Below are 25,082 nucleotides of genomic sequence, written 5' to 3'. Positions count from 1 at the left end.
ACAAAAATTATTTCTCATGAGACTTATTCAAATACAGTTTAAAAAAGTAATAATTTTAACTGGGTTTTCCTTCTTTTCCAGAATGGTGAACACACATAGAAGATTATCAGAACTGTGTAGAATTTGCAATTGATTTGAGAGCTTGTAAGAGTGCTCGTCATGGAGAAACAGCAGATTGTCTTGGGTAGCCGGGACGGTGGGACTGTGTCTGGTGCAGCTCCTGCTTTTTTTGTCATCTTGAAACAACAGCAGGGAAATGGTAAAGCTGACCAAGGAATCCTAGTAGCAAACCGTGATGCTTGTGCTCTCGCCAGCAGCGTAGCAACTCCAGTAAAATCCAAAGTCAAGACCTGCCTCCCAGCTGACTGTGTCTCAGGAGGCATTACTGTCACCCTAGATAACAACAGTATGTGGAATGAGTTCTACCATCGCAACACAGAGATGATTCTGACAAAGCAAGGGAGGCGCATGTTCCCATACTGCCGATACTGGATTACAGGTCTGGATGCCAGTCAGAAGTACATCCTAGTCATGGACATCTCCCCTGTGGACAATCACCGGTACAAATGGAATGGCCGTTGGTGGGAGCCCAGTGGGAAGGCAGAACCACATGTTCTTGGGCGAGTGTTTATTCATCCAGAATCCCCTTCCACTGGGCAGTACTGGATGCACCAGCCGGTATCCTTCTACAAACTCAAACTTACCAACAATACTCTGGACCAGGAGGGTCATATAATCTTGCATTCTATGCACCGTTATCTGCCACGACTTCATTTGGTGCCTGCAGACAAAGCCACAGAAGTCATTCAGCTCAATGGCCCTGATGTCCATACATTTACCTTTCCACAGACAGAGTTCTTTGCAGTTACAGCCTACCAGAACATCCAGATCACACAGCTGAAAATAGACTACAATCCTTTTGCTAAAGGATTCAGAGATGATGGGTTGAATAGTCGACCTCAGCGTGATTTGAAACAAAACAGTAACTTAGAATTGGAAGGAGGTGATGTTTTTAGCTCTGCTAACATTCGTTATCGCCCTGCTGGAGTTGATGCGTTAGATTTGCATCAGAGAAGCTTAGATTCATCATTCATTGGTCAAAACCCATCAGATGGTGATCTGGAAAAAGAGTCCTTTAATGCAGAAAGGGACTTCCTGGGTTTCCTGGACACTGACCTGCCTTTGGGTGATATGCCAAAGCTAAAACAGGAAGTTTCTGAAAGGTGGGTTGACATTCTGTTTTTAGTATGAGTACTGGTTGAGTGGGGTATTTGGTAAAACATTAAATAATATTAAATTATTTAAATTAAATAAATGCTCAGTATATACATTACAGCTAAAGTTTGCGTGATCTGAAATGGCAGAACACTTAGCATTATTAAAAGCTTTAATAGTCACATATCAGTCTGGACTTTCTAATGTGTCTGAGGAGTGTAAGGGTTCAGTATTTTTTCCTGTGTTGCTTTAACTCCCTTTGTAAAAAAGAATTGAGGGATTTCTCTTAACCCTCATAGTGTTTCAGAAGACTAAATTTAATGTTTTCAGTGTTTTAAACAAAGCACATTGCAGTCATCAGAACGTTGCCTTTCTTTTTAGAGTTGCTTACCACAGTGACATGCTGTATCTTTAGTTTTCATTAGTGGACGAGTGAGGATGTTGTGGTGTGTATGGGCATGTGGGTCGGGTGTGCGTAGGGATCGCTACAAGGCAGTTGTAACTGGCAGCACACCACTGTTTTGTCAATAACTGCTTGTGTGAATTCTTCTGTTCCACAGTGTAAGATGAGGTAGCTTACCTGTTGATAGTTGCCTCATGTTTGCTGTAAGAGAATCTGCACCTAGGAAAGTACTTCAGAATAACTGTTACACTGTTCAGACCTTAATTTACACTCTGGTAATTTTGTATCTATGTACTTATCCAGTGTTGACTTTTGAACCATTCTGTTCATATCACCCAAACTGTAGTAAAGCAATCTAGTGTATATTGAGAGCCTACCCATAGCATGGAACCTGCTAACCAGTAAGGGTTCGTGTTGGTAAAACAAACCCGGTGAAACCTGTTATCTCACTGCACTTTCACTTAGTTTCTGAAATCTAAGCCATATAATAGAGCAGATTCAATGAATTTAATCTGTGTCAAAAGATGCTAGATATTCTTCAAACTTGAAGAAGTCATTAAAAAAAAAGGTTTCTCTCCTGCCATGTTTCTTCATACCTATTTATGAATGCCAGACTTAATCTGCCAAAGATTTAGTGACAAAAGCAGCCTTATGTAGATCAATATACCAATACATTATTTAACTGCAGGATATCAGGATGATATTAAGGGTATAATTAGAGGTCAGTTCTTAGAAGAAAGAAGTTCTATATATGACATAATTATACAGTTTGTTTCAAAGGCTGTACTACTATCCAACTTCGGTGTGTTTTACAGAGGTCAAAGGTTTGCTTGATGATTGTGTTGTGTCTTTTTTTTTTCCCCTTGCAGAAAGCATCTCCTTGCCTTATGAGTAACTGAAAAACTTTGAATTACAAAGTCCTCAATATTTTTGACACTTTATTGAGTTTAGTTGTAATAATTCTTAAGAACACTAGAATTGCTTTGGGATCTAGAGTGTCCTGACCTTTCTCTTACAGTATTTTCCAGTGTCAGTGTATTAGGAAGAATAATGTCTTTTAGACTTATATTCTTCAAAAATGTTGTTGTAAATTCTAGAGAAACAGATCTTGAAGACTGAAAGTACACTGATTTCAGAGAGGATGGGCTTGCTTTTGGTTCCTGAGAATAGAGCAAGGAGAAGTGCTTAGATAACTTTGCATGTTGGAAGTAAAACCCTGAAAATAATTACTGAACGGTTTATTTTGTCTTCAGAGTTATATTTTTTTAGTCCTTGGGGACAGCTGCCATTCAAAAAGTTAAAATTTTGATTATTTTGTTTTCCTGAAGGGGCCATTGAAGCAAATTGTTTGAAGAACTGTTTGACTTGGACAGCTTGGGGTTTTTTTGTTGCCTTATTTCCCAAGGAATAAAACTCGTTGTTTAAGGACTCGAGGACTTTCCTTAAAGAACAAATGATGTAAATTGCCAGACTTGATTTTGTTTGGTCAAAAGCATGTTAGATGCTTTCCCTGGTTTCACCTCCAAGACAATTTCTCTCTGAAATGTGCTAAAAGCTGCACAGACAGGGAAAGGTTTTCTCTTGTTTTGGGCTAGGAAACATCTGTCATTTGATGAATAATTCTTACCACAGTCTTAGAACTACTCTCAAGCATTGTCCATCTTTTCATTTTATGTTTTTGTAATCTATGTGAAAAAGTCAGGTTCTGTACTTGGAAAGAGAAAAATTTATCTCATCCAAGAAATGGCAGAACTGTCTATGTGCTGGAGGTTTTCAGACCATTAGTTCTTCTTTTTACTTCAGGTTTGTTGCCAATATTTTTGTGCTGTGCATTTGAGGTCTGTTCATAAATATGTCAGCCTTTCAAGAACAGTGTTGAGCCAGTGACATTTTTCTTTATCAAACTAGACACATTAATATTTACGTATTAATGAAGAGTGGGCAATATTTTTTGGTCATAGGGAAGCTATTACTAGTAGTTGATAGGCACCATATTGCTTTTATGCAGGGTGGTGATTTCTGTGGAGTTTAGATTTGAGTGAGAGTCAGAAGTTGGGAACTGCTGTCTCTCAGATAATGCTCTCCAAAGGAAGTGGAGTTCCTAGTGCTGCAGTACATGGTGTTTCCCACCAATGCGCAATTTTTCTGACGTTTTTGAGAATAGACCTATGTAAAAGGTTGCATATACCTGAGAATAATGTTAATCTTTAGTTACTAGTACACTTTGGAAATAAAGGCCTGTTTTCTTTCTACAAGGTGGTATGGTTTATTTTTTTTTTCCTGTGACCTGGTAGTATGTTTGGTTTCATCAGGTGTATCATAAAGAAAATAAATGTTTCATTTGAGTTGTGGACACTTCTGTAGGAATGCTTATGCATGAAACCAGTCAGATGTTGGGGGCATGGAGAGAACCACAAGCCAACTTCACTGGTTCTTAAGTCTTACAGGCGAATGTACCCTTTGTCCTTTCCCAAGTCTTTTGAATTTCCTGCTTCAAAAATACAAATACTGTGGGATTTTTAATGCTGTGGTAGCTTTGTTTTTATAGTTTAGTTGTCTTTAGTGTGACAGTTTACTTTTGCTCCCTCCTCGCCTTCCTTTGGGAAGAGGAAAGCAAGTGATCATCCTTCAAACCTCACCCACAGATGGCTAGATTAATTCAAAAATCAATGATTTTTTCCCCCCATGGTATATTTTGGAATGATATAGCTAAAAAAAAAATGCGTATGTCTCAGTACTTTCAATACATGAGCAGCTAAGTGGTTTTTAATTTTGCAAAATGCAAGAAAATGTTTTCTCTGCTTTTACTGTTCTGTTGTGAGGATACCAAGTACATTACTTGGGATATAAAGAAGTTTGCTTAAATGTGAGCATCATTCCATATCAGGCAAAGAAAGCTACTTAAGACATTTTTTTCACAATTTTTACGTGATCTCAGATTAATCTGAGGATTTTTAGAGGACAAATTTGCATGATTCATCTTCCCATAGAATACAAGAAGAGAGGTTTCTGTGGCTGCTTACGTTGCATGTAACTTCACAAACTAGGAGCTAAAAAGCAAATTTTTTTTTTTTTGTTTTAAAAGTTAATAATTCCATCTGAATTTAAAAATCTAGAAAAATGCTGCTCAGCATTTTGTGCAAATACTTGATTTTCTCATACATACAGCTAGGTAGGTGATACCTCAGTCTAGTCACCATCTGGCTTATGGTTGCAATATGCAGAGTAAAATAACATTTTTGTGTCTAGAAATTTCATTTTTACAGCAGAGATTCTTTGGTTTGGATGCTGTCCTGATCCCTAATAGAAAGGTAGTCCATAGCTTGAGTATACATCTTGCAATAGATAAAGGAAAATGGCTGTAGAACTCCAGACTTTACTGGGCCTCCAACTGGAAAAAGTAGAACTCAAATGAGAAATTTATTTGTGGCTAGCAAATCTGTTCGGGTTTTTTGTCTTTTTTATTTTAGAGAATTTTAAGACAGAGGAGCAGATGACTCAGGTTTTCTTAAAAACATTCATTTAAATTGTGGATCTCTGGTACTGACTGAATCAACCTCTAGCTGTAATGTGGCAGGATTTTGAGTTGCCTGTAACCTATAAGTGGATCGTCTTAAAATTTCTTTCACAGTAAACTCACTGAAGAAGAAAGACTTTTTAATCTGACAATGACTTTTTAATCCTACGTTTGACATTCTTAATTAAATAAAAGCTAGAAACTTTCTGATAGGAAACTCACTGGCCAGAGAAGACAGTAGACAAAACAGGACTGGTATGCTGCTTTCTTGCTGTCTGCTATTCCTTCACAAGGCAGGTTTTTGCTTCAAGCTTAAATCTGGTCTCTTAGTGTCCTTCTGAAGTATAGCAGGTTCTCTAGATAGGTTCTGTCTTGTTCTCAGGAGTTGTATATGTAGATATTTAAATCTGTGTCTTGACTGTCTGCTCCCTCTTTTAACACTGCAGTCTGTCTTAATGAGATGGAGACTCCCAACCCCATGTTGTGAGTCCCAACTTTTCTCCCTTAAGTATGTTTCAGTCTACACCAGGTGGAAGCAGCCTCTTCCTCCACATCTTCCCCTTCCTCAGTCCTAGCCGGGGGTTCAACTAAGCATAGTCATTCTTTAAAGGTGGTGTGTGTAGATAATAATAATAAAATACAGGTGCACGCACATATGTGCACAATATATAAAGAAATATTCTCTTTATAGGTAATATATCGCTATTGAAGTTATATTTGAAATTATGTTAACGTTAACTAACACTAGCAAATATTGTTATTCTTAATAACATTTTAATAATGTTTTAATAACAAAGGTTAACAGAATTTGAATAATAATAATTGAACATAATTAATATGTAGTATCTTGTAGTATATATATAAAGGGAATATTGGAATACTTTCTGATCTATTTAGTAAATATGTCCTGACTATTATTTTATGAGGTTCACTGTGGATATGAGTTTCTGGTTTCCTATCTTAGCTGTTTCCTCTTATGATGAGGAGCCAGCTCCTGATTAGCTTAGCAAAACTGCTGACTGCAAGTTTTTGGCTGATTCCCTCATGGAATAGTTCAGGTTGGAAGGGACCTTTAAAGGTCATCTAGTCCAACCCCCTTGCAGTGAGCAGGGACATCTTCAACTAGATCAGGTTGCTCAGAGCCCCATCCAGCCTGGCCTTGAAGCCCATCATCAGAGTGTAACTGGCTACACCGTTAGTCTTCAGTGCATATGCACGATATGTCAAATTCTGGTTAGGTTCATACTCAGTGGAAGATAGACTATAATTCAATAGGCTATTCACATTCTGTAAGTGCTAGAACAACAGTTGAATTTAGGCAATGTCTGTATGTGGCTTTAGGATGAATTAGCAAAAATTTTAGTTAAATCAGGTAAATTCAAGTGCATTAGGCACTCACTTGGCTTCTTATTTGCAAGCACAGTGGCTTTAGTAAGGTGACTTAATGAGAAACACAGCAAACTAAGGCCACTTCTGTGCATTTAAAACATGGAGTATCATCAGTTCATGCTGAGTCTCAAATAGGAAAAAATGCAAATGTTACCGTAATACCACTAAGGAAGGAAATTGTGCTGCTGCTCTCAGATAAGAAGTTGGATTGTTTTTAATGATGGCAGATTTTTTTTTAGTGCTAAAAATGCAAGCTTGTAAATGTCAGCTGGTTTAGCAGACTCACACCTCAGAGCGTTTTAGAAGTTTTTTATAATACGTAACCAAGGATTATGGGACATGATGGAATTTTGGTAAAGGAAGAAGAAATTTGATAAAGATCTTGTGTTGTGTTTTGTTTTTGTCCCCTCCTTCCCACATCAGCCCCATTGCTAGCAGTTACGAAAGCAGTTCCCGTGTGCCATCCCCATTGGACCCAAATGGACACTTCAATGTAGTCATTAAAGAGGAACCAGCAGATGACTATGACTATGAATCAAGTGTTTGCACACAAGGAATAAGTGTGAAACAGGAAGACACAGATGAAGAAACTGATGAATATTCCAACACTGATGATGACGATCCCATCCTGCAAAAACACCTGATAAGACGCAGTGAAAAAGATGGAATTGATGGAGAATTCAGGTCTAGGAAACGCGTGCTAACTAGCCCTTCAGGTGTTGCCAAAGCAAAAATGTTAAAACTGGATAGCGGGAAGATGCCTGTGGTCTATTTGGAGCCTTGTGCAGTCACAAAGAGCACAGTGAAGATATCCGAGCTGCCGCAGACCATGCTCTCTTGCAAGAAGGATAAATCCCCTTTGAATACAATACTGGATTCCTTTCCTGTGTGTTTTGAAAACCACAAAGGCTCTTGCTCAGACACAGCCTCTGTAACTGAGGAGTTAGTTATGAAAAAACAATCTCCTGGGAGTAAAATGTCACAGAAATACTCTTCAGTCAGAGAGGCACAGTGGCCTCTCTCTAAATCACCTAATTTTAATCTCAGGAGCTCAGTAAGTTGTCACTTTTCAGCTAAAGAGATCTGTGGAAGAAAAAGGCCTGGTATACTGAAGAATCCTATGTCCCTGAAAGGCTCTGGTAGCAATCAAAACACCTTGTCATCAGTTGCAACGAGAAGAGGAAGGCCTCGAAAACTGAAAATTTCTAAGGCTGGTCGACCACCTAAAGGTATAGGGAAAACTGTAGTAACAAGCAAGAACACCCCTCTGGGGCCTGGGAATATCCTTCCAGATGTTAAGCCAGACCTTGAAGATGTTGATGGAGTCCTCTTTGTATCCTTTGCATCAAAGGTAAAAGCCAACTGTTTTGAGTAAAATTGAAAACCTTTTCTAACGTCTCGCTTTAAGCCCTTCATACTTATAAGCTGAAGGTATATTTTATTTTAAACTGAGTTTTGAGATTTATGACCTCCTTCCAAATCTGTTGTTATCTTGACCCTATGTTAATTGTTAACATTTTCTTACTACTTAGCAACATGGGGAGAAATAATGGGATCTAGAGTTCTGTATAAAAGAATGCATACTTGTTTATTAAACAATCTCATATTTTGAATATATCAGTAGTATTTTCATGTGGCCTAGTTTGCATCTAAGTCGGTGGTTTAAGGTATCTTATTCAAAGCTCTTCATCTATGTAGGAAGCTCTTGACATTCACACTGTTGATAGAGCTGGAGGAGAAGAGTCGCAGAATCTTCAGGCTCCCATGTTGACTGCAAATGATCCAGGTACATTTTTGTATTTTTCATAAGTGGCTATTCCCTGCAATAAGGGAATTTAGAAAAGACACACTGGAAAATTAATAATTTAAGTAAATTTTTTGCATGGTAATTGTTTCTTACATGTTATCTCTTTTCTGTTTTTTGAGCAGATTGTCAAGCAAGAATACAAGCACTAGAAAAGGAATTGATGGAAGAGCTGAAGACTTTGAGGCATAAGCAAGTAATACATCCTAGCCTTCAGGAAGGTAAGTGGGCAGTGTATTATACATGTTGTTGCACCTGGTTGTATATTATACTTAATCAGTTCAGTTCAGATGGGATCTGATTTTGTTTTTGTTTGGGTTTTTTTGGTTTGGTGGTGGGTTTTGTTTTGGTGGGGTTTTTTTACTTTGGTTGGTTGGTTTTGTTTTGTTTTTTTCTCCAAACACAGGAAAGCATACAGGTGTATATGTACAAATGTGAGAGTTCGAAAGTAAATTGGTGGGAAACTGTCAGTTTCTCTCTTGCCATTTGTAGCAGTGAGAGAGAAAATCTGTGGTGTCTGACCCATTTTTTTTCTTAGAGGCTTTAACAGTAGTTTCAGCTGGCCGATAAAGGTGTTTTCATTTTCACACATTCATGTTGCAAACTAGAAGAGATAGAGCAGGCAAAAGATGAATCTTGAATCTCCAACAGCAAAGCCAAGAAACTACATGTCATGGTCTGCATTTTGCAGAAGACGCTGAGCCATCAGACTTCAGGCCATGCCTGTTTTGTAACAAGCTAATCCTTGCGGAGAGCAGATGGAGTTGATTTTACTCCTTCATAGAACATAGCCATTTGCTGGTAGTAGAGGAGCTAGAGATTGAGAAACATTTAACTAAGAGCACATTTGCTATGTTTGAGTCCATATTTCTTTGAGTCACTGTAGATCTAGGTTCACTAGCCACGTTAGAGGGCCAAGCAAAGTACTTCTAGCTTGTGATCTTTCATTTATATACAATATTATCCGGAGGTCAGGTGGAAGAAAGTCAAGGATCAGTACAGCAGAACTTAATGTTCTCTCCACTGATGATGTTCAGAACCCTCAGTGATAGTAGTCCTGAGTCTGCTGGCATTGACACAGGCATCAGGGCAGATGATGAACAAATTGATCTGAATGGAAGAATTGTATCTCATGCTCTTGAGGTTCTGGCCTTGAATTTTTCAAACATATAACTGTAATGCTGTAGGGATTGAGACTCCAAATACTGACCTTGACTCTGATACTAGTTATTTTAGGTCCTCACAGAGCTTCTGCTGTGAAGAACCTTGGGTTTTCTTGAATGGTTTGTGATGTATGATGAGAACTAGCTTGGTGTTTTTTGCAGCCATTTAAAGGGATGCCTTTGCATCTTGCTAATGTTGAGCTGACATTCCTGTCTTCTATCTTTGTGAAGCGGTCATAAGAAGGGTAGTAGAGAGCTCTTAAAGCTCTGTCGTGCATGTGATGGGAATAAAACGAGAGAACCTATCCCCAGCAAGGTTGTACCTCAGTAGTGTGCCATCAACGCTGACAGTTGTATCATGGATGTCTAAATGCAGTTTTCCTCTCCCATGATTCCAGAAATAGGTGGCCCTGTTTTCTAATGACCTCACCGGTCAACCTGCCCTCACAGGTCTGCGTGTGTTGTCGCATTTCAAGAATGGTGGTAAAATCCCTTTTGTGGTCAGCTGCTGGCAGTGCTGGGTACAGCACTGAGCAAATGTTACAGCAATGCTAAGGCTTCTTAGGATTATATTGTGGACCTATGAAATTATGGTATGTTGGCAACCAGAACACTAAAGAGGGATATTCTACTCGTGAGATGATCCCGAAACTGGGAATGTGTAAAACCCATGTGCTTTTCCTCCAGCTTCTAAATGAGTGGTGGTGAAGTGTGTAGTACCTTCTGAAGAGTGTTGACCGGTTCACAGATACTACAAAAGGGACATGAAAAGTCAATCATCAGGCTAAGAAAAAAAGATCTGAAGTATTTTGACTTTCTTGAACACTTGTGACCATCATTTCCAGTGTTGGATGGTAATCTGCTGAGTCCGTTAAATAATGAAATTGTAATTCAATGAGGAGAATGACCCCAATCTGTCTGAATTTGAGAAGGAAAAGAAGTCATGTGAAGGCTATTCACAGCAAGAGCATTACTACAGACAGATACAGATGTAATTTGATCAGACTGTGCAGTGAATTACAATACTTCTGTTGTTAGAATTCAGCTGCAGCATGTGAACTGGAATCAATCTTTATGCAGATTACCTTCACCTTTCAAAAAGTTACAGGTCTGTTGCCTTCCTTTGCAGACTTGAGATCAGGGAAGGAATGCAATGATGTTAATGGAGAGAGGAACTGTTGGGGTTTTTTTCTTCTCTCTCCGCAGTATCATCAATAAGACCTAAGAAGGCAGTCGAGGAGTACTTCTTGGCCAAACTTAAGGGCTACCTCTTTTCCCAGACATACTGATTCTAAGTAGCATCCTGGAGCTTGGTGCAGCCTCATTAGCCTTCTTGATTCTGATACTTCTCCAAAATTTCTTGGCCACAGATCATGACTAATACCTCCTTGTCATCTACTACAGAACAGGCCAAGACACATGGATCCCTTCTGTCTGGAAGATGTGAAATGCATGTTTCTAAATGTTCTTTCAGCCATTTTGTAGAAGCTTGTTGGCTTTTTTGTCCTCACTGCAGTGTGGGAAATGGACATAGCAATTTCGATGTTAACTTTGCTTTTGGTTTTAGGCAATGTAGTTGAGAAGCTTGAGTTTTCTTTTTGAGATTCACTTATGATGTGTTGGAGCTGTATCTGAGCCCCGCAATTGCCGTTGATTTGTGGAGTTAAGAAAATGGTGATTGAGGCTGTCCAGATCTTAGAAACACCAGGAGCAGGAGAAAGATGCTTTAGAAAGAAAGGAATCCAACTTAAGCATGTTAGAAGGAAAGCTCCTGCTGGAGCACTGGAATGCTATGGGATATCTGAGCTAATTTGAAACCCTTGTTGTATTCCTGAAAATCAAAGGCATTGTTGTCAAGCATCATATTTCACGTTTAGCAACTGCATCTGATGGAGAGAAGAAATTTCTGAAGGAGATGGTTCTTTGTTTGCTACTGTTTGATTACAGCAACTGAAATTCAGCAATACTGGGGATAATAGACATTAATAAAAATGATAGTTCATTTGTCACGTATGCTGATGTCCATATGACATATACTTACTGTTACCATTTGTGCGCTTTAGTCTATCTGTGTTCATTCCATGTTGCACTCGTGGGAGTCATCCTCTGGTTTTTGTCTATGTGTTTTTGACTTTGTGCTGCTAAACAGAAATAATAGATTTTTGTATGGGTGATGTTCTTGTTTTTGTTGAGTGTTGAACAAAGCTAGGCTTGTTGCAGATGACAAAATCGTTCAAATGGAATGTCAAGAAAAACAAAATGTGTACGCTTTCCATTTTTTTTTAAATTCAGTTTGAAAAGAAATGGATAGCATCTTGACATTTGGCGGTTGACATGTTTTTATACAAAACGCTGGATTTACTTGCTTGCTGCTCATTTTCCCTATGTAGATTTGAAAATTTTGTCTCACTTGGCTGTCTTTGGTAACAGTGGCTATTTAAACAACCATGTCTGAGATTTGTTCCGTATCAATTGTGTTGGGGCTGCCAGTAGTCAGGTCACTGTGTTACCACTTGTGAACACGTATACCACCAACACAAGGTTCCTGCTGTATGTGCAAATACTGCTTTTTGTGTCCTGAGCCTTGTCAAGTCATACACTTTCAATTTCAAAACTCACATATTTACTATATGAATTTCAGACTTGCTGGCAACAGGAGTAACATTTATTGGTTTATATAGCTAAAAACCAAAATAGATGTTTTCAACTCCAGACTGCAAGCTGAATTTGACAACGGTTGTTTCTCGAATTTAGTGTAACAAAATTTTCTGAAAAGGATACGAAGTCAAATTCACTAGCTGTTCTATTTTTTTCCTCAGCGTTTCTGTATCTGTATTGGTTTTGCCATGGATAGAGATACCTTTTTTGGTGGCATCAGCAACGTGGATTGTTTAGTTTCTTTATAGCTGGTTCTCCCCTTGCTTAAAAAAAAAAAAAAAAAGTGTTTTATTGCAAACTGTCAAGCCTGGAAAAAAATAACCTACTGGATCATTTGATGAACTAGTCCTGAGAGCACTGTCTGAATACAACTTTGTTTATATCATAATTTCCAAACATGCACACTCACTTTTTCGGAAGTAAAATGTGGTTTGCTCTTGTCTCTTATTGCTGGTTGAAACTGAAGTGTCTGTGGTCTGTGTTCTTGCACAAGAACAGGTATCAGTAGAGAAGGGGATGTGTAATTACCACTGGCAGGATCGGTAATTTCTGTAGTGGTACAAAATGTCAAATAGTCAGCTGGGTTGGTTCAGGCAGTATTCGAGTCTTCAAGGATGTAAATGATGCGCACTTCTTCAAAAAATGAACGAACAAAACCTTTTATTGTGAGAATTATAACACTGGTTCTTTGGTTAATAAATCTTGTTGGAAACTTCAGTAGCAGTCAATAAAACCATGAAAAATAATTCCTTTTTTTTTCCCTTGATTTCACATTCTGTAAAATACTCTTTAATTCATATTTGCTGCAAAGCCAGTATAAGTAGCAGTTGTAGTTGCTAATGCTCTTTTTCAGGTCTCTTAAAATAGTGGGTGAATGCTCGAAAAGCCTGTATATAACTTACTGATATATTTTTTAGTAAATATATTGACTTTTTCTTAACATCTTGCTGCATTGAGACATTCATTGATACTTGCCTCTTGTAGTGGGACTGAAGTTGAATTCTGTGGACCCTACAATGAGCATTGACTTGAAATACTTGGGTGTGCAGCTTCCTCTTTCCTATTCAAATTACTCTTTGTGGAGCTATCCAGGAACCAATCCCAATTCTCCAGGTGGGTAAAATATTAATTTGCTGAAATCTCAGGTATTACCTTTTTGTTATCAATGATCAGAAGGAGGGAATGGTCATGTAGTTCAACTTGATATCTTAGAGGTGAAAGTGGTATTAAAATGACAAAATGTGAGAACTTCCTTAAATCATTATGTGGTTGCTGGCCAGATGGTCTTAAGCCTTCATTTTTGTGGTGGTTGTGATACAGTAGTCGTATCTGTCTAGCTTATTTTATAGGAGCATGTTTCATCTGTTGGAGCTGGATTTTCTAAATGTAAATACACACATTAACCACCCTCAAATGGCTCAGGAAAAGCCTAAGCAATCTATATTTCACTGATGTTACTTACATGCAAAACAACAAAAGATATCTTTCACAGAGCTGAATATCAGAACTCTCCAGAAGAAGAGCTTGAGGCGTCACTTGGGAGCTAACCTCTAATGTCATGATGATTATTTATCACAGAAGTGCTGACCAATTGTGCTTTTTTAAAGCTCATTGGGTATCCAAACAAGTGCATTTCTCTTTATAATGTGCCTATGATTCTAATACTGTTGGTAGATACTGTTGTTAAACTGGTTGGACGAAGTACAGGGCTGCTTATCTTTCTCCTATGTACCTCTTTCTGCTACTTTAATATTCTGATTACTCTGCCTTTCTCAGTCTGGTGCTTTTGGGAGCTGATAAAGAGGCAGACATTCTGCCTCAGCTTTGTTTACCCTGCAAAAGAGGCAAATTCAGTTCAGAAGACCTCAGTCAGCCTAGTGTCAAATGCAGTTATTTCTGGTGTAGCAATGTGTAAAACAGCCTCACAGATCCCTATTAGTAGTTTTACATTCCAATTTGGCTCTCAGAGCTGATGGATAACTTGACAGAGATGTTGCTCTTTGCCTTTTGTGATTATTCCATTTCTACCCCTAGCTGATAGTCAGCTAGATTTGACAGAACAGCAAATGTTAAATGAAGTTTCTACAGGTCTTATAAAAGTCGTTGGCTCAATTCAGGGGAGGGACTGAAACTACTTTCCATTCTGAGAGAGGTTGTAGTATCAGCTCAAAACCTACTTGTTCCATTTTAGATTTTAGCCTACTGACTTGCTGACTTGCCCATTTTGAGTTTCATAATCAACTGCTTGCACCATTGCTAAGGAGACTAAAACTGAAAATACAGGAGATGTCTTTTGTATGGGATAGCAGATGCATGGCCATACAGCACAACTCTACAGGAAGCTTACCTTTGTGAAGTATACCGTTACTGGGGAAAAAAAAAAGAAGTTAAAATCAAGTCTCTTTGTTCAGCCTTTTGTTTTACTACTGTTCAGTTATCCATGAAAAGGAACAAGCAGAGTTTGCTAGGACATTGACACAATCAAGCTTGGTTCATAAACTGAAGCTAGCTTTCTTCTTTTCTAGATGCTGGATTTCCTTTTGTTTCTAGGACAGGAAAGACAAATGATTTTACAAAAATCAAAGGCTGGCGAGGAAAGCTTCATGGTGCTTCTAGAAACGAAGGTAAAAGAAAAAAAAATCAGTGTACATATTTCCAACATGGCCTTTTTCTTGACCTTCCATAGATCTTTCAATTTGGAAATTGTCTGTGTCTTAATGAGAGATTTATTTTTTTAATATTGAAACTGTCATGAATAAAGGATTTGTTGTTATGCTTCCATGATCAGAATGGAAGTTTATGAGGGAAGAGCAAAACTCACTCTGAGTAAGATAAAAATACATGTATTCTGTTTTGCACAGACTTGGGTAAAGACCAAAGCTGTAATAGTTCTGGTTTTGTTTGTCTGGTTTGAGTTTACTTCAGAGTATGGTGATTTCAGAAAATCATTGCTCCGGTGACCCTGACGAACTAGAGTAATTTTCATTTCTATCAGTGTATTTTTCACTCCAGTTAGAGAAGATATTCCTTACATATTTGATTACTTTGCCCTGCCTCAGGGAGAAATGGATATTTGGCAATTTGCCAATTTTGACTTTATATTTAGATTAAATATTTATATTGTGCCTTCTGCACTTCCTTACAATGATGCGTTGGGGTATTCCAGATTTGTAGTGATGTACCAGGTGGGCTAGATGTTCAGGTCAAAGTGAGTTGCATAGAAGCACTGCCTGTTGAAGGCTTACTGGTTTTGTGAATGAATACATGTGTACAATCTCCACAAAAACAGTTGTTCAGACAGCTGATTGTGTTTCAGAGTGGATTATATTTGGCCTGCCTGTGTTGTACTCTTCTAAAAGCATTATGTAAGTAGTTTTTAAGAGATATTTACCTCTTCTATGTTGCTTAATTATTATAAGACTTGTCAGTATGTTTTCCCAGGAGCTAGTAAAAGTGCTGTTTTTTGTTTAGGTGGCAGCTCAGAAGGTTCCTTGAAGAACCGCTCAGCATTCTGTAGTGACAAGCTGGATGAGTACCTGGAAAATGAAGGGAAGTTGATGGAAACGAGTATGGGATTCTCTTCTAGCGCACCCACTTCTCCTGTTGTGTATCAGCTTCCCACTAAGAGCACTAGCTATGTGCGGACGCTTGACAGTGTTTTAAAGAAGCAGTCCACCATAATTCCATCAACATCTTATACGTTCAGGCCTGTTTCTCAGTCATCTACCTCTAGAAGGACAAAGACTCAAACCAGACAGACATCTGCAAACAGTAGAATAAAATCATCTTACAAGCCTATACTGCCTTCACCTTTTTCTGGAAGACAGAAACAGAACTCTTCATCAGGGGAAAAGGCTGCTAAGTCTGTCTCAAATGGCAGTTTGGCTAACCAGGCAGATAGTTTCATGGTGCCATCTTTGGATGAAAACACACTTCCAAAGCAGATTAGTTTGCGCCAAGCATCACAACAGCAGCAAGCAGCTCGTCCACCAGGTTTGTCTAAATCTCAAGTGAAGTTAATGGACTTGGAGGACTGTGCCTTCTGGGATGGCAAACCACGGACCTATATTACGGAAGAACGAGCAGACATTTCTCTGGCAACCCTGCTTACAGCTCAGGTAGATCTGTAATAATTTCCTTTCTTACTGTACTGCTGCTTTTCCAAATCTGTGTGCTTACCGATGCTGCAGATAGATGCAGAAAATAAGACTGAAGCTGCTAAGGGACGTGACAAAGTGTGATGTTCCTTTGTGGGGCAGTCTTTGCAGTGAAAGTTGAGGAGTGATGACTTAGCAGTAAGTGAAAAAGCCAATTGTGATAATAGCGTGTTGATATGAATCATTAATAATGAGTTATCTCAAATATTCACCATTAAAAATTCTGGTTAATAAAATTGCAGTTCAGTAACTGCATTTCATTACTATTTGTCACTTTTTTTTTTTCAGTTGAACTGAAAAAAAATCCTGGTCATATAACTTGGTTGTCACATGGTAACCTCTTTTGTGTTCTTCACATCTTACTTATTACCAGGATAGTTTTGCTGCCTCAAATTGTCTCTCAGAAGACTTCAAATGCAAACTCTCCTCTGTTCTGTGTGTGTTTGTTTGTTTTCAGCACAGATGACATTTTCATACATAGACCATGTAGTTGGAGGGGTTATTCTAAATGAACTTTGAATAGCACATGGTTGATTTAATCTTACTAAAATTTGAAGTGTATACTTCTTCAAAACTTTTTCTAGGCTTCTCTCAAAACCAAACCTATCCACAAAATAATAAGACGACGAGCACCTCCTTGCAATAATGATTTCTGTCGCTTGGGTTGCATATGTGCCAGTCTAGCACTAGAGAAACGTCAGCCTACCCACTGCCGCAGGCCAGACTGTATGTTTGGTTGTACTTGCTTGAAGAGAAGAGTGTTGCTGGTGAAGGGAGGATCAAAACATAAGAAAATAATGAAAAAGGCTGTACGTGGAAATCTTGTGTTGTATGGAACGCAAGAAGATCAGCAAGAGGATGAAGATGTGGAAGAAGAGGGTGATGGAGAAGAAGATGAGCTGAAGCAAAAAGATAAGAAGAAGAGAAAAAGGGTTGAATACAGTGAGTATTGCTGGGCAAAAGTGATTACTTGCAGTTCTGCAGAAACCACCTATCTTGATAGGTATTTTTATTAGGACATAGTAGTGATGCCATTTCTAAATCCAGAAATTGTGTCTAAATTCCAAGTGGTATCTGCAATATCTGCTTTCATATAGCTGATGAGCAGGAAATAACACCTTTTTTTAAAAAAAAAAACCCTCTTATCAGCATTTTGGGCACTACTTATTTGTTTATTGTGATCAAATAGCTGGTGTTTCTTTTTGATAATTTAAACTCTTGCTCAACTCTCCAAATACCTTTAAAGACTAAGGATATGAGGTTATTATTGTTATCACTGTTGGTAACCTCCACTGCCATAGAGCTGCTTTCTTTCCCTCTTATCAAATGAGTATCTAGAGCTGTATTTTTAGTTGCTGTATATATAGCTGCATAGTTCATTGACTTCAGTTAAAATATAGTGATTTACAGTAGTTTCAGATCTGGCCTAAGGTATGCTCAGAAATCAGAAATTGGTATAAATTGACCATGAATTTGCACTTTCACTTTCTTGCTGGTAGCACTTTTAGCAATAGCTAAAAACAAACATATTGTTATCTTGTGTGCCACTGGAATAAATGAATTATTCCATAGAGCTGTGGTATACTGTCTGTTTTTTGGTGGGTGTTTATAATTTTTACGTATACAGCATCAATGAAAATCACTAATCCTTCATCTTTTTTTCTGTATCTGCTATCACAGTACAACTGAGAAACATTGATTAGTGTAGAACCATTTTTATTTTGATTTCCTCTTTCTTGTGGGATAAATCCCAGTCACTTTTGGCTAGAATTTGAGATAAGAAAAACACCCATTAGTATTTTCTGGCAGGATGAACTTGTGGTTGCTGAATGACTAGACCTCAGGCTCAAACAAATATTTTTGTTATTGCTGTGTTAGATGGTGTTTCATTTATAAGTAAGTTGTTTTGTTTTGTTTTTCTCTCCCCCACCCCAGCTATCTGTGACTCTGAGCCAGAACAGCCTATTAAGAATTGTCCTTTGTGGGTGAAAGTAGAAGGTGAAGTAGATCCAGAGCCAATTTACATCCCAACACCATCTGTCATGGAACCAGTTAAATCTGTAATACCACCCAACACTGAAGTCTTGCTTCCTAGTAAACATAGATCTTCCAGTGGAGTGAAACCGGGCGGCAGAGTGTATACTCCTAAACCCAATCCAGTGGTAAGAAAGGAAAACAGATGCATTCATTTTTCTTTGTATTGAAAATTAAAAGAAATGCTGCCAAAAACATCTGTGCTAGGCCATTTTCAATGAAATTCAAGATGAAAGCCTAAGGCTGACAGCGGATAGGTATGTTGGTAAGTTAGGATTAACTGACTGTATAACTCTTCAACTATGTCCATCTTCTATTGAGAATTTAATGTAGCAATATGCAGATGGTAAAAGGTGATTGTGATTCACTAATAGCCTTGTTTAAAAAAACTGCTATTTCTGGTGAAATGATTTCTCATCCTTTAATGTGTGTATAAGTTATTAGCTGCATAATGGAGCCCCACTGATTAATGAATTACTTGCAAAAAAAAAAGGACTACAGACACACAGTGTTCAGTTCAGTTCTGAGAGTCTCTTTTTTTGTTCTTGTTTGATGTTTCACTGCCAATGTTGTAAGAATCTGCATTTGCCTCTCTTCTCACCTTAATATCTAACAAAAGCAACAACAGCAGTAGAGTCGATACTAGTTACAGCTGAAGAGCAAACATGCCAGAGTTGCTATTTAATGTATACTAGATAATGTTAAACAATGCGGGACACTTAGGACTTATTTCCCCACTTAGAAGAGTATCTGAATGGCTTTGGGGTTCTGGGGTGATGATGGTGTTCCAGTGCCGCCGCTCCCGCCCTCCCCGCCCCCCGCCCTGATATGTAATTTGGAAGCCACATGTAGACTAGGCTGTGTGATACTAAGAGGGCAGATTCAGCTTTAAATGCTAGACCTTTCCTTTGATATTTACTATTGACGCATTAACATTGAAGTGTAGTTAGAAAACAAAAGTGTTTCATGAATCTAATGTGCATCTAGAATGGAGAGGTTTTCTTCTCTCCCTTTTTTTTTTTTTTGGTAGATTCGAGAGGAGGACAAGGATCCCGTCTACTTGTACTTTGAAAGTTTGATGACTTGCGCAAGGGTCCGAGCATATGAAGGCAGGAGAGAGGAGAAAAAGCGACAAAAAGAGAAAAGTGATTCACAGAGTTCTAGTGTGAAGGTAAGAAGTCACACTGTAACTAGCATGTATTATAGAATAGGCAGAAATGTTGAAAATGTTGAAGTAATTTTTCCTCAGAAACTCCTATGCAATGTGAGGGCTCGACTTATATTTGATGGTGATAGGGCTGTGGAGCCTGGAGCCTAAATCACCTGGCAGTGTCAGTAGACTTATCATGTTACTATGACAGAAATTGTTGTCTGTGGAAATTTGTGGCTGCCAAGTGCATTGTCATTTAAGGTTTAAATGTTCATTGTTAAAAGAGCTGTTCTAAGATGAAAATTACACAGAATCCCAGGATATTAGGGAATGGAAGGGACCTCGAAAGATCATCTAGTCCAATCCCCCTGCCAGAGCAGGAACACCCAGATGAGGTTACACAGGGAGGCGTCCAGGCGGGTTTTGAATGTCTCCAGGGAAGGAGACTCCACAACCTCCCTGGGCAGCCTCTTCCCGTGTTCTGTTACCCTCACTGAGAAGAAGTTTCTTCTCATATTTAAGTGGAAGCTCTTGTGTTCCAGTTTGTACCCATTGCCCCTTGTCCTATCATAGGTTGTCACTGAGAAGAGCCTGGCTCCATCCTCATGACGCTCACCCTTTATGTATTTATAAACATTAATGAGGTCACCCCTCAGTCTCCTCTTCTCCAAGCTAAAGAGCCCCAGCTCCCTCAGCCTTTCCTCATAAGGGAGATGCTCCACTCCCTTCATCATCTTTGTGGCTCTGCACTGGACTCTCTCCAGCAGTTCCATGTCCTTCCTGAACTGAGGGGCCCAGAACTGGACACAATATTCCAGATGAGGTCTCACCAGGGCAGAGTAGAGGGGGAGGAGATCTCGACCTACTGACCACCCTCCTTCTAATATACCCCAGGATGCCATTGGCCTTCCTGGCCACAAGGGCACAGTGTTGGCTCATGGTCATCCTGCTGTCCACCAGGACCCCCAGGTCCCTTTCCCCTACACTGCTCTCTAACAGGTCGTTCCCCAGCTTATACTGGAACCTGGGGTTGTTCCTGCCCAGATGCAAGACTCTACATTTGCCCTTGTTGTATTTCATTGAATTTTCCCCGCCCAACTCTCCAGCATGTCTAGGTCTCGCTGGAAAATTGTAACGTTGAAGTTTGCACATGTTTTATGATTTGGGGTGACACTGTGATGAACTAGTTTATTTTGTGATGTGATTTTTAGTGTGGAAGAGAGAACACAGGATGAATATTTTTCTTGCATTTCTTTCCTCCAGCAAGAGCATGAACCAGAGCTGCAGCCTGCTGAGAAAGTACTCAGTAAGACAGACAAAGGCACTGAGAAATCAAAAGGTAAGAGCTGAGTATAATTCAGCCACTTGGTAGTTCCACATTTTTATGGGTGTTCTGTGTTGGCTTCATTTTTTTAAAAAAAAGTTGCAGCTGTTTATGAAACGAGTCCATTTGCTGGGGGAGTTGTTATGGTTGTCAATACAGATCTTACTATGTGCTTATAGTTTGCTGTTTTCTTAAACAGTTGTATGTGTGTCACATGGGAGATACAGCAGACTAAATATCCAGTGCTTGCCGTTGCTCTAGGGTTAAAATGACCAGTATTACAGTAGCTTGTTTAGCAATAAAAGATAATACTGCACAGCAGACTCATCTTCAAGCGTGATAATTAGATACTTGGGAAGGAATGGAGATCACTGTTAATGGTTTGTCTGGGATGTTTTATTCCTCTTTTTTTCCTTATTATTACTTTGTAGTTACTGCAGAATTAATAAATATCTAAGTGAGGATGGGATCCTCATGTTCTCCAGTTAGCACCGTATGGGACAAGGAAGTGCCTGTACTTTATTTGGAGTTGTTTGATGTTGAAAAGTTGAAGTTTTGTTACATTATATATACTGGGTTTGAGTTTCTAGTTCACAAAGAGGTAGGCTAGGCATCTCTGGTCTCCTTCAGTCTGAAGGACTTTAAAATGAGACATATACTAGAGGCATTGTGTCATCCAGTAATGAAATATAGCTGCCTTTTTGAGCTGAATTTTTTCAGTGTTTACTGTGTACAACAGCGCACTCTACATTTAAGGATGGGAATGGAAAAATAATACGACTAGTTGAAAATGCTGGTGAATTTTTAGGTGAAATTAAAATGGCCAGGACACAGGGCTCAACATCCTTACAGTTTTGCAAAAAGTGACATTGGATCTCTAATGACAAAGGTCATGCTTCTGTTACACATCTTCTGAAAAAGACAGTTCTGTTAGCGGCATGTTTGCCTCTCATACCATTATAGGACACTGGTCCCTTTCTGACTCCCAAGAGGAAAGTGCCATCTCCTGAATAACCAGCGATGCTTTCTACTGCATGTTGGTGTTGCTCGGAGATCTTTCATCCATGTACTGAAACAACCCAGCTTTGTTTAGCTTGTGATGCAGTGGGATACAACCTGAGATGGTATGGCTGCAGGGAATGAACTGTGAGAAATAGTTACATCAGTTTTGCAATGAGTTTTTGCTTTGCTTGTGAAAGTCTGCAAGGGGAAGTGATGCTTTGAACAGTTCTTTTAGTTATTGCCCTGCAGCTGAGACAAGGGTGGAGGTGTGGGCAGAATAAAACTGTTTGAATATCCAGGTGATTAAAATGCCATAGTATTGCAGAAACCTATTTCAATTCTTTCTCAGAGGAAAGCTGGTGGTCTTCCCATAGTGAGGGGGACTCTTCTTCCACCTCCTATGTTCATCACACCACTCCAGGTGGACCAGCCAAACTTATCGAGATTATTTCTGACTGCAACTGGGAGGAAGATCACAGTAAGATCTTGACCATCTTGTCACAGAATATCAACAGTAATGCGCCACAGTGCCTCAAAGTGGGTAGCTTCATTATTGAATTGGCTTCGGAACACAAGGCCCAGGATGAGAACCACCCTCCCGTCTACTCCTCCAGAGTGAAAATTTCAGTGCCGTCCTACCAGGACAAGGACGAGAAGCCTGAGATACCTGTCTTGGAGACTCCTGATAGCAGAGAGCCGTCGTGCAAAAACCCAGAAAATGTAAAGCTCTTGCGGGCAGACACATTGGACAAACTGCAGGAGAAGTTGCATGGGGGCAAAGGTTTGCCTTTTTATGCAGGGGTTTCTCCTGCAGGAAAGCTGGTCGTCTACAAACGCAAAGCTAATATGAGCCACTCAGGCTTGATCCAGGTGGGTCCCTCTGCCTTTACTGTGGAGATTAGATTCAGTTTCATCCCGTATCCCAGAACTCCTTGAAGGAGACAACACTCTTTTTAATTTGTCTACTTAGTCTTTTGTCTGTCCAGACAAGGATTCTTAGTATCTGGTGGCATTCCTGCCTCTCCGTAAGCTTGACCCTTTCAAGATTGACTGAATAACAGGAAATCTGATTGGAGGTCTGAAATCTGATGGTTTAGTATGTTCTTTTGGCCATTTGGGTCTTGGTGACCCAAGTGCAGAACCTCTTTCAAGATCTTTTTGGTGCTTTGGAAAACTCCCTGCAGATGCATTTGAAAGATAATACTTCTGAATGAATGGCTGTTAGATGCCACAAAAGCAATATTTTCTGAGGAAGTGTACACTGGGACAAAACTTTAAAATGAAACTGTAAACCTTAAATTGCTTTTTGCTACAGCTTACTGTTAATCTTCACAAATAGCCTGTGTCCTCTTTACAGAATATATGTTGTTCATCCAGAGAATTCATAATCATAAGTTCAAAGTGAGTCCTTTCCCTGCAGATTCATGCTGCCAAGTTGGTATTATGAATTGGTGGTAGGAACTGTAGGACTAGGATGAAGATCTTTTTCAGTCAAAGGTATTTGTGGTTTTAGTAATACCACTTTCAGAGAAGGCATATGAATTAGAAAATAAAAGTAAAATAAAATTTATTTTCATGAAACTTTGCAGCCATGGCACTCTCACAAAGAGAAGCTAGTGGAGAGAAAAATGTAGGGAGAGATTTCTTATTTTTCAGGAATGTTGATCAATAAAAAAGAATCAAGACCTTATTTAGTAGCGTGTTAAATCTAAAACTCTCCATTGACTAGTAGGCATAAAGGTTGACATTCAGAAAGATGTTCTGTTTGTTCTCTCCCATGTAGTCAGTGTCCACTACAACTCTGAATTTGAAGTTTGTCAACTCATCATCATACTTTAATTACAGTATCAAATGACAGCATGAATAGGAAAAAAAGCTGATAAAGCTTTTACAAGCTCTTTAGGGTTTTGTCCCAATGTATATGACATAAGTATCCTTTCTTCTGTGATGCTAGGTGTTAATTAGGTTTGAGAATTTTATTAAAAATTTTCCTCAAATTTGGGAGCCCATCTTTATTCAGGACTGTAGCATAAGTAAGGGCCAGGAAAAATAAGTGCTAGCCTCACTCTATCTGATTTCAGTAATTTCACATGCTCTTTTGGACGCTGTGGTTCTATGTGGGAGTCTGAGTAGCATCTAACATACGTATTATAAAGATAAAACAGAGTTGTTTGAAGTTTTCCTGGCCATTAAGAAAACCAGGAGTTCCCATTCTGAATTGCAATGATTTTTTAAAAACGACACTTGGAAGACCCATAGAATGAAACGCCTCTCCAGAGGTGGTGAATTAGCATTCTTTTCACAAAGTTTCCCTTTTCCACTTTTTTCAGGTTAATGATAAAAGATATCCTCAGGCCAAACTGCTTTTGGGACAGATGGGGGCATTACATCCCGCCAATCAGCTAGCAGCTTATATCGCAGGCAGGCTGCAACCCACAGTACTTGATATCTCATCCCTCAGTACTGTGATCTCCAAGGTAGCATCCAATGCTAATGCAGCTGCTTCTGGGACACCATCAGCCCAGGTGCCCACAACATCAGCTCCCAAAACTACATCTTCCACCAGCACTACTTCAACCCCCAGTGTGACGACTCTGAAAACCCATGCCCCAGCACAGAGACAGATAGGTAGGTTGGAACTTATTACTGTGTTTTAAATTGCGTGAAGCTGGAGTAAAAATTGAGTGTACAGCATTGCTGTTGATTTCTGTGCAACAGTGCATGCTGCCTTTGGCTGCATTGCCTACCTAAACTGCCTCTGCAATAAATAACCTCTTTAAAGCAGAAAGATTTATTTTGACTTCAGGATTACAGATGTTGACTGTTAGTTATTTTATTAATGCTACTAGAGCATATTTTCAAGAAACGAGTGGATGGAGACGTGCTGAATGTTAAGCTTCGATTTTTGTTTTGAGAATTTTCGTGCTATGATTTTTAATTGCTTTTCGTCAAACACCGATTTAACTTAAAATGAGTAAAGGATCACTCTAATCCGTGGTTCTTCACTTAGTGTTTCTGATGTTGCACTTATAAGTGGAATCCTTGTGACCACGAAACATGCATGAAGCAGCAAAGACAAGATGGTCCAAATCTGGATTAGCAAAACAACAGGTGTGCAGCCAATAACCACACCAGCCTGTAATCTCAGTGGATTTCACAAGCTAAACAGGGTTGGATTTAGTACTTGAAGTAAAACAAAGGAGTATCGGAAGAAGTATGTGGTACTTGTGTCTGAGTTGGTACTGAAATGGTTACCTCAGCATGGC

At 39.1% G+C, this 25,082-nt stretch overlaps 1 protein-coding gene across 8 annotated transcripts in view; it reads left to right on the top strand.

The window, feature by feature from the left end:
- Positions 1-25,082, top strand: part of MGA (MAX dimerization protein MGA) — a 65,092-nt gene that overhangs the window by 13,141 nt on the left and 26,869 nt on the right. For 5 of the 8 annotated variants that reach the window (XM_065635207.1, XM_065635208.1, XM_065635204.1 and 2 more), the window contains exons 2-14: positions 82-1,223; positions 6,948-7,875; positions 8,223-8,310; positions 8,454-8,549; positions 13,134-13,262; positions 14,675-14,773; positions 15,621-16,267; positions 16,891-17,248; positions 18,242-18,468; positions 19,371-19,511; positions 20,754-20,829; positions 22,166-22,686; positions 24,147-24,444. In XM_065635207.1, coding sequence (XP_065491279.1) covers positions 160-1,223; positions 6,948-7,875; positions 8,223-8,310; positions 8,454-8,549; positions 13,134-13,262; positions 14,675-14,773; positions 15,621-16,267; positions 16,891-17,248; positions 18,242-18,468; positions 19,371-19,511; positions 20,754-20,829; positions 22,166-22,686; positions 24,147-24,444 — 4,672 coding nt within the window. In that variant the 5' untranslated portion in view covers positions 82-159. Of the gene's footprint in view, positions 1-81; positions 1,224-6,947; positions 7,876-8,222; positions 8,311-8,453; positions 8,550-10,178; positions 10,256-13,133; positions 13,263-14,674; positions 14,774-15,620; positions 16,268-16,890; positions 17,249-18,241; positions 18,469-19,370; positions 19,512-20,753; positions 20,830-22,165; positions 22,687-24,146; positions 24,445-25,082 lie in introns of those variants that run through there. The other 3 variants (XM_065635209.1, XM_065635211.1, XM_065635212.1) reach the window with 3 other exon arrangements.

The sequence above is a fragment of the Caloenas nicobarica genome, chromosome 5 (genome assembly GCF_036013445.1).
Source record: "Caloenas nicobarica isolate bCalNic1 chromosome 5, bCalNic1.hap1, whole genome shotgun sequence".
NCBI classification, from domain to species: Eukaryota; Metazoa; Chordata; class Aves; order Columbiformes; family Columbidae; genus Caloenas; species Caloenas nicobarica.
Note: the sequence above shows the minus strand (reverse complement) of the source record. Positions and strands in the feature narration are given on the sequence as shown.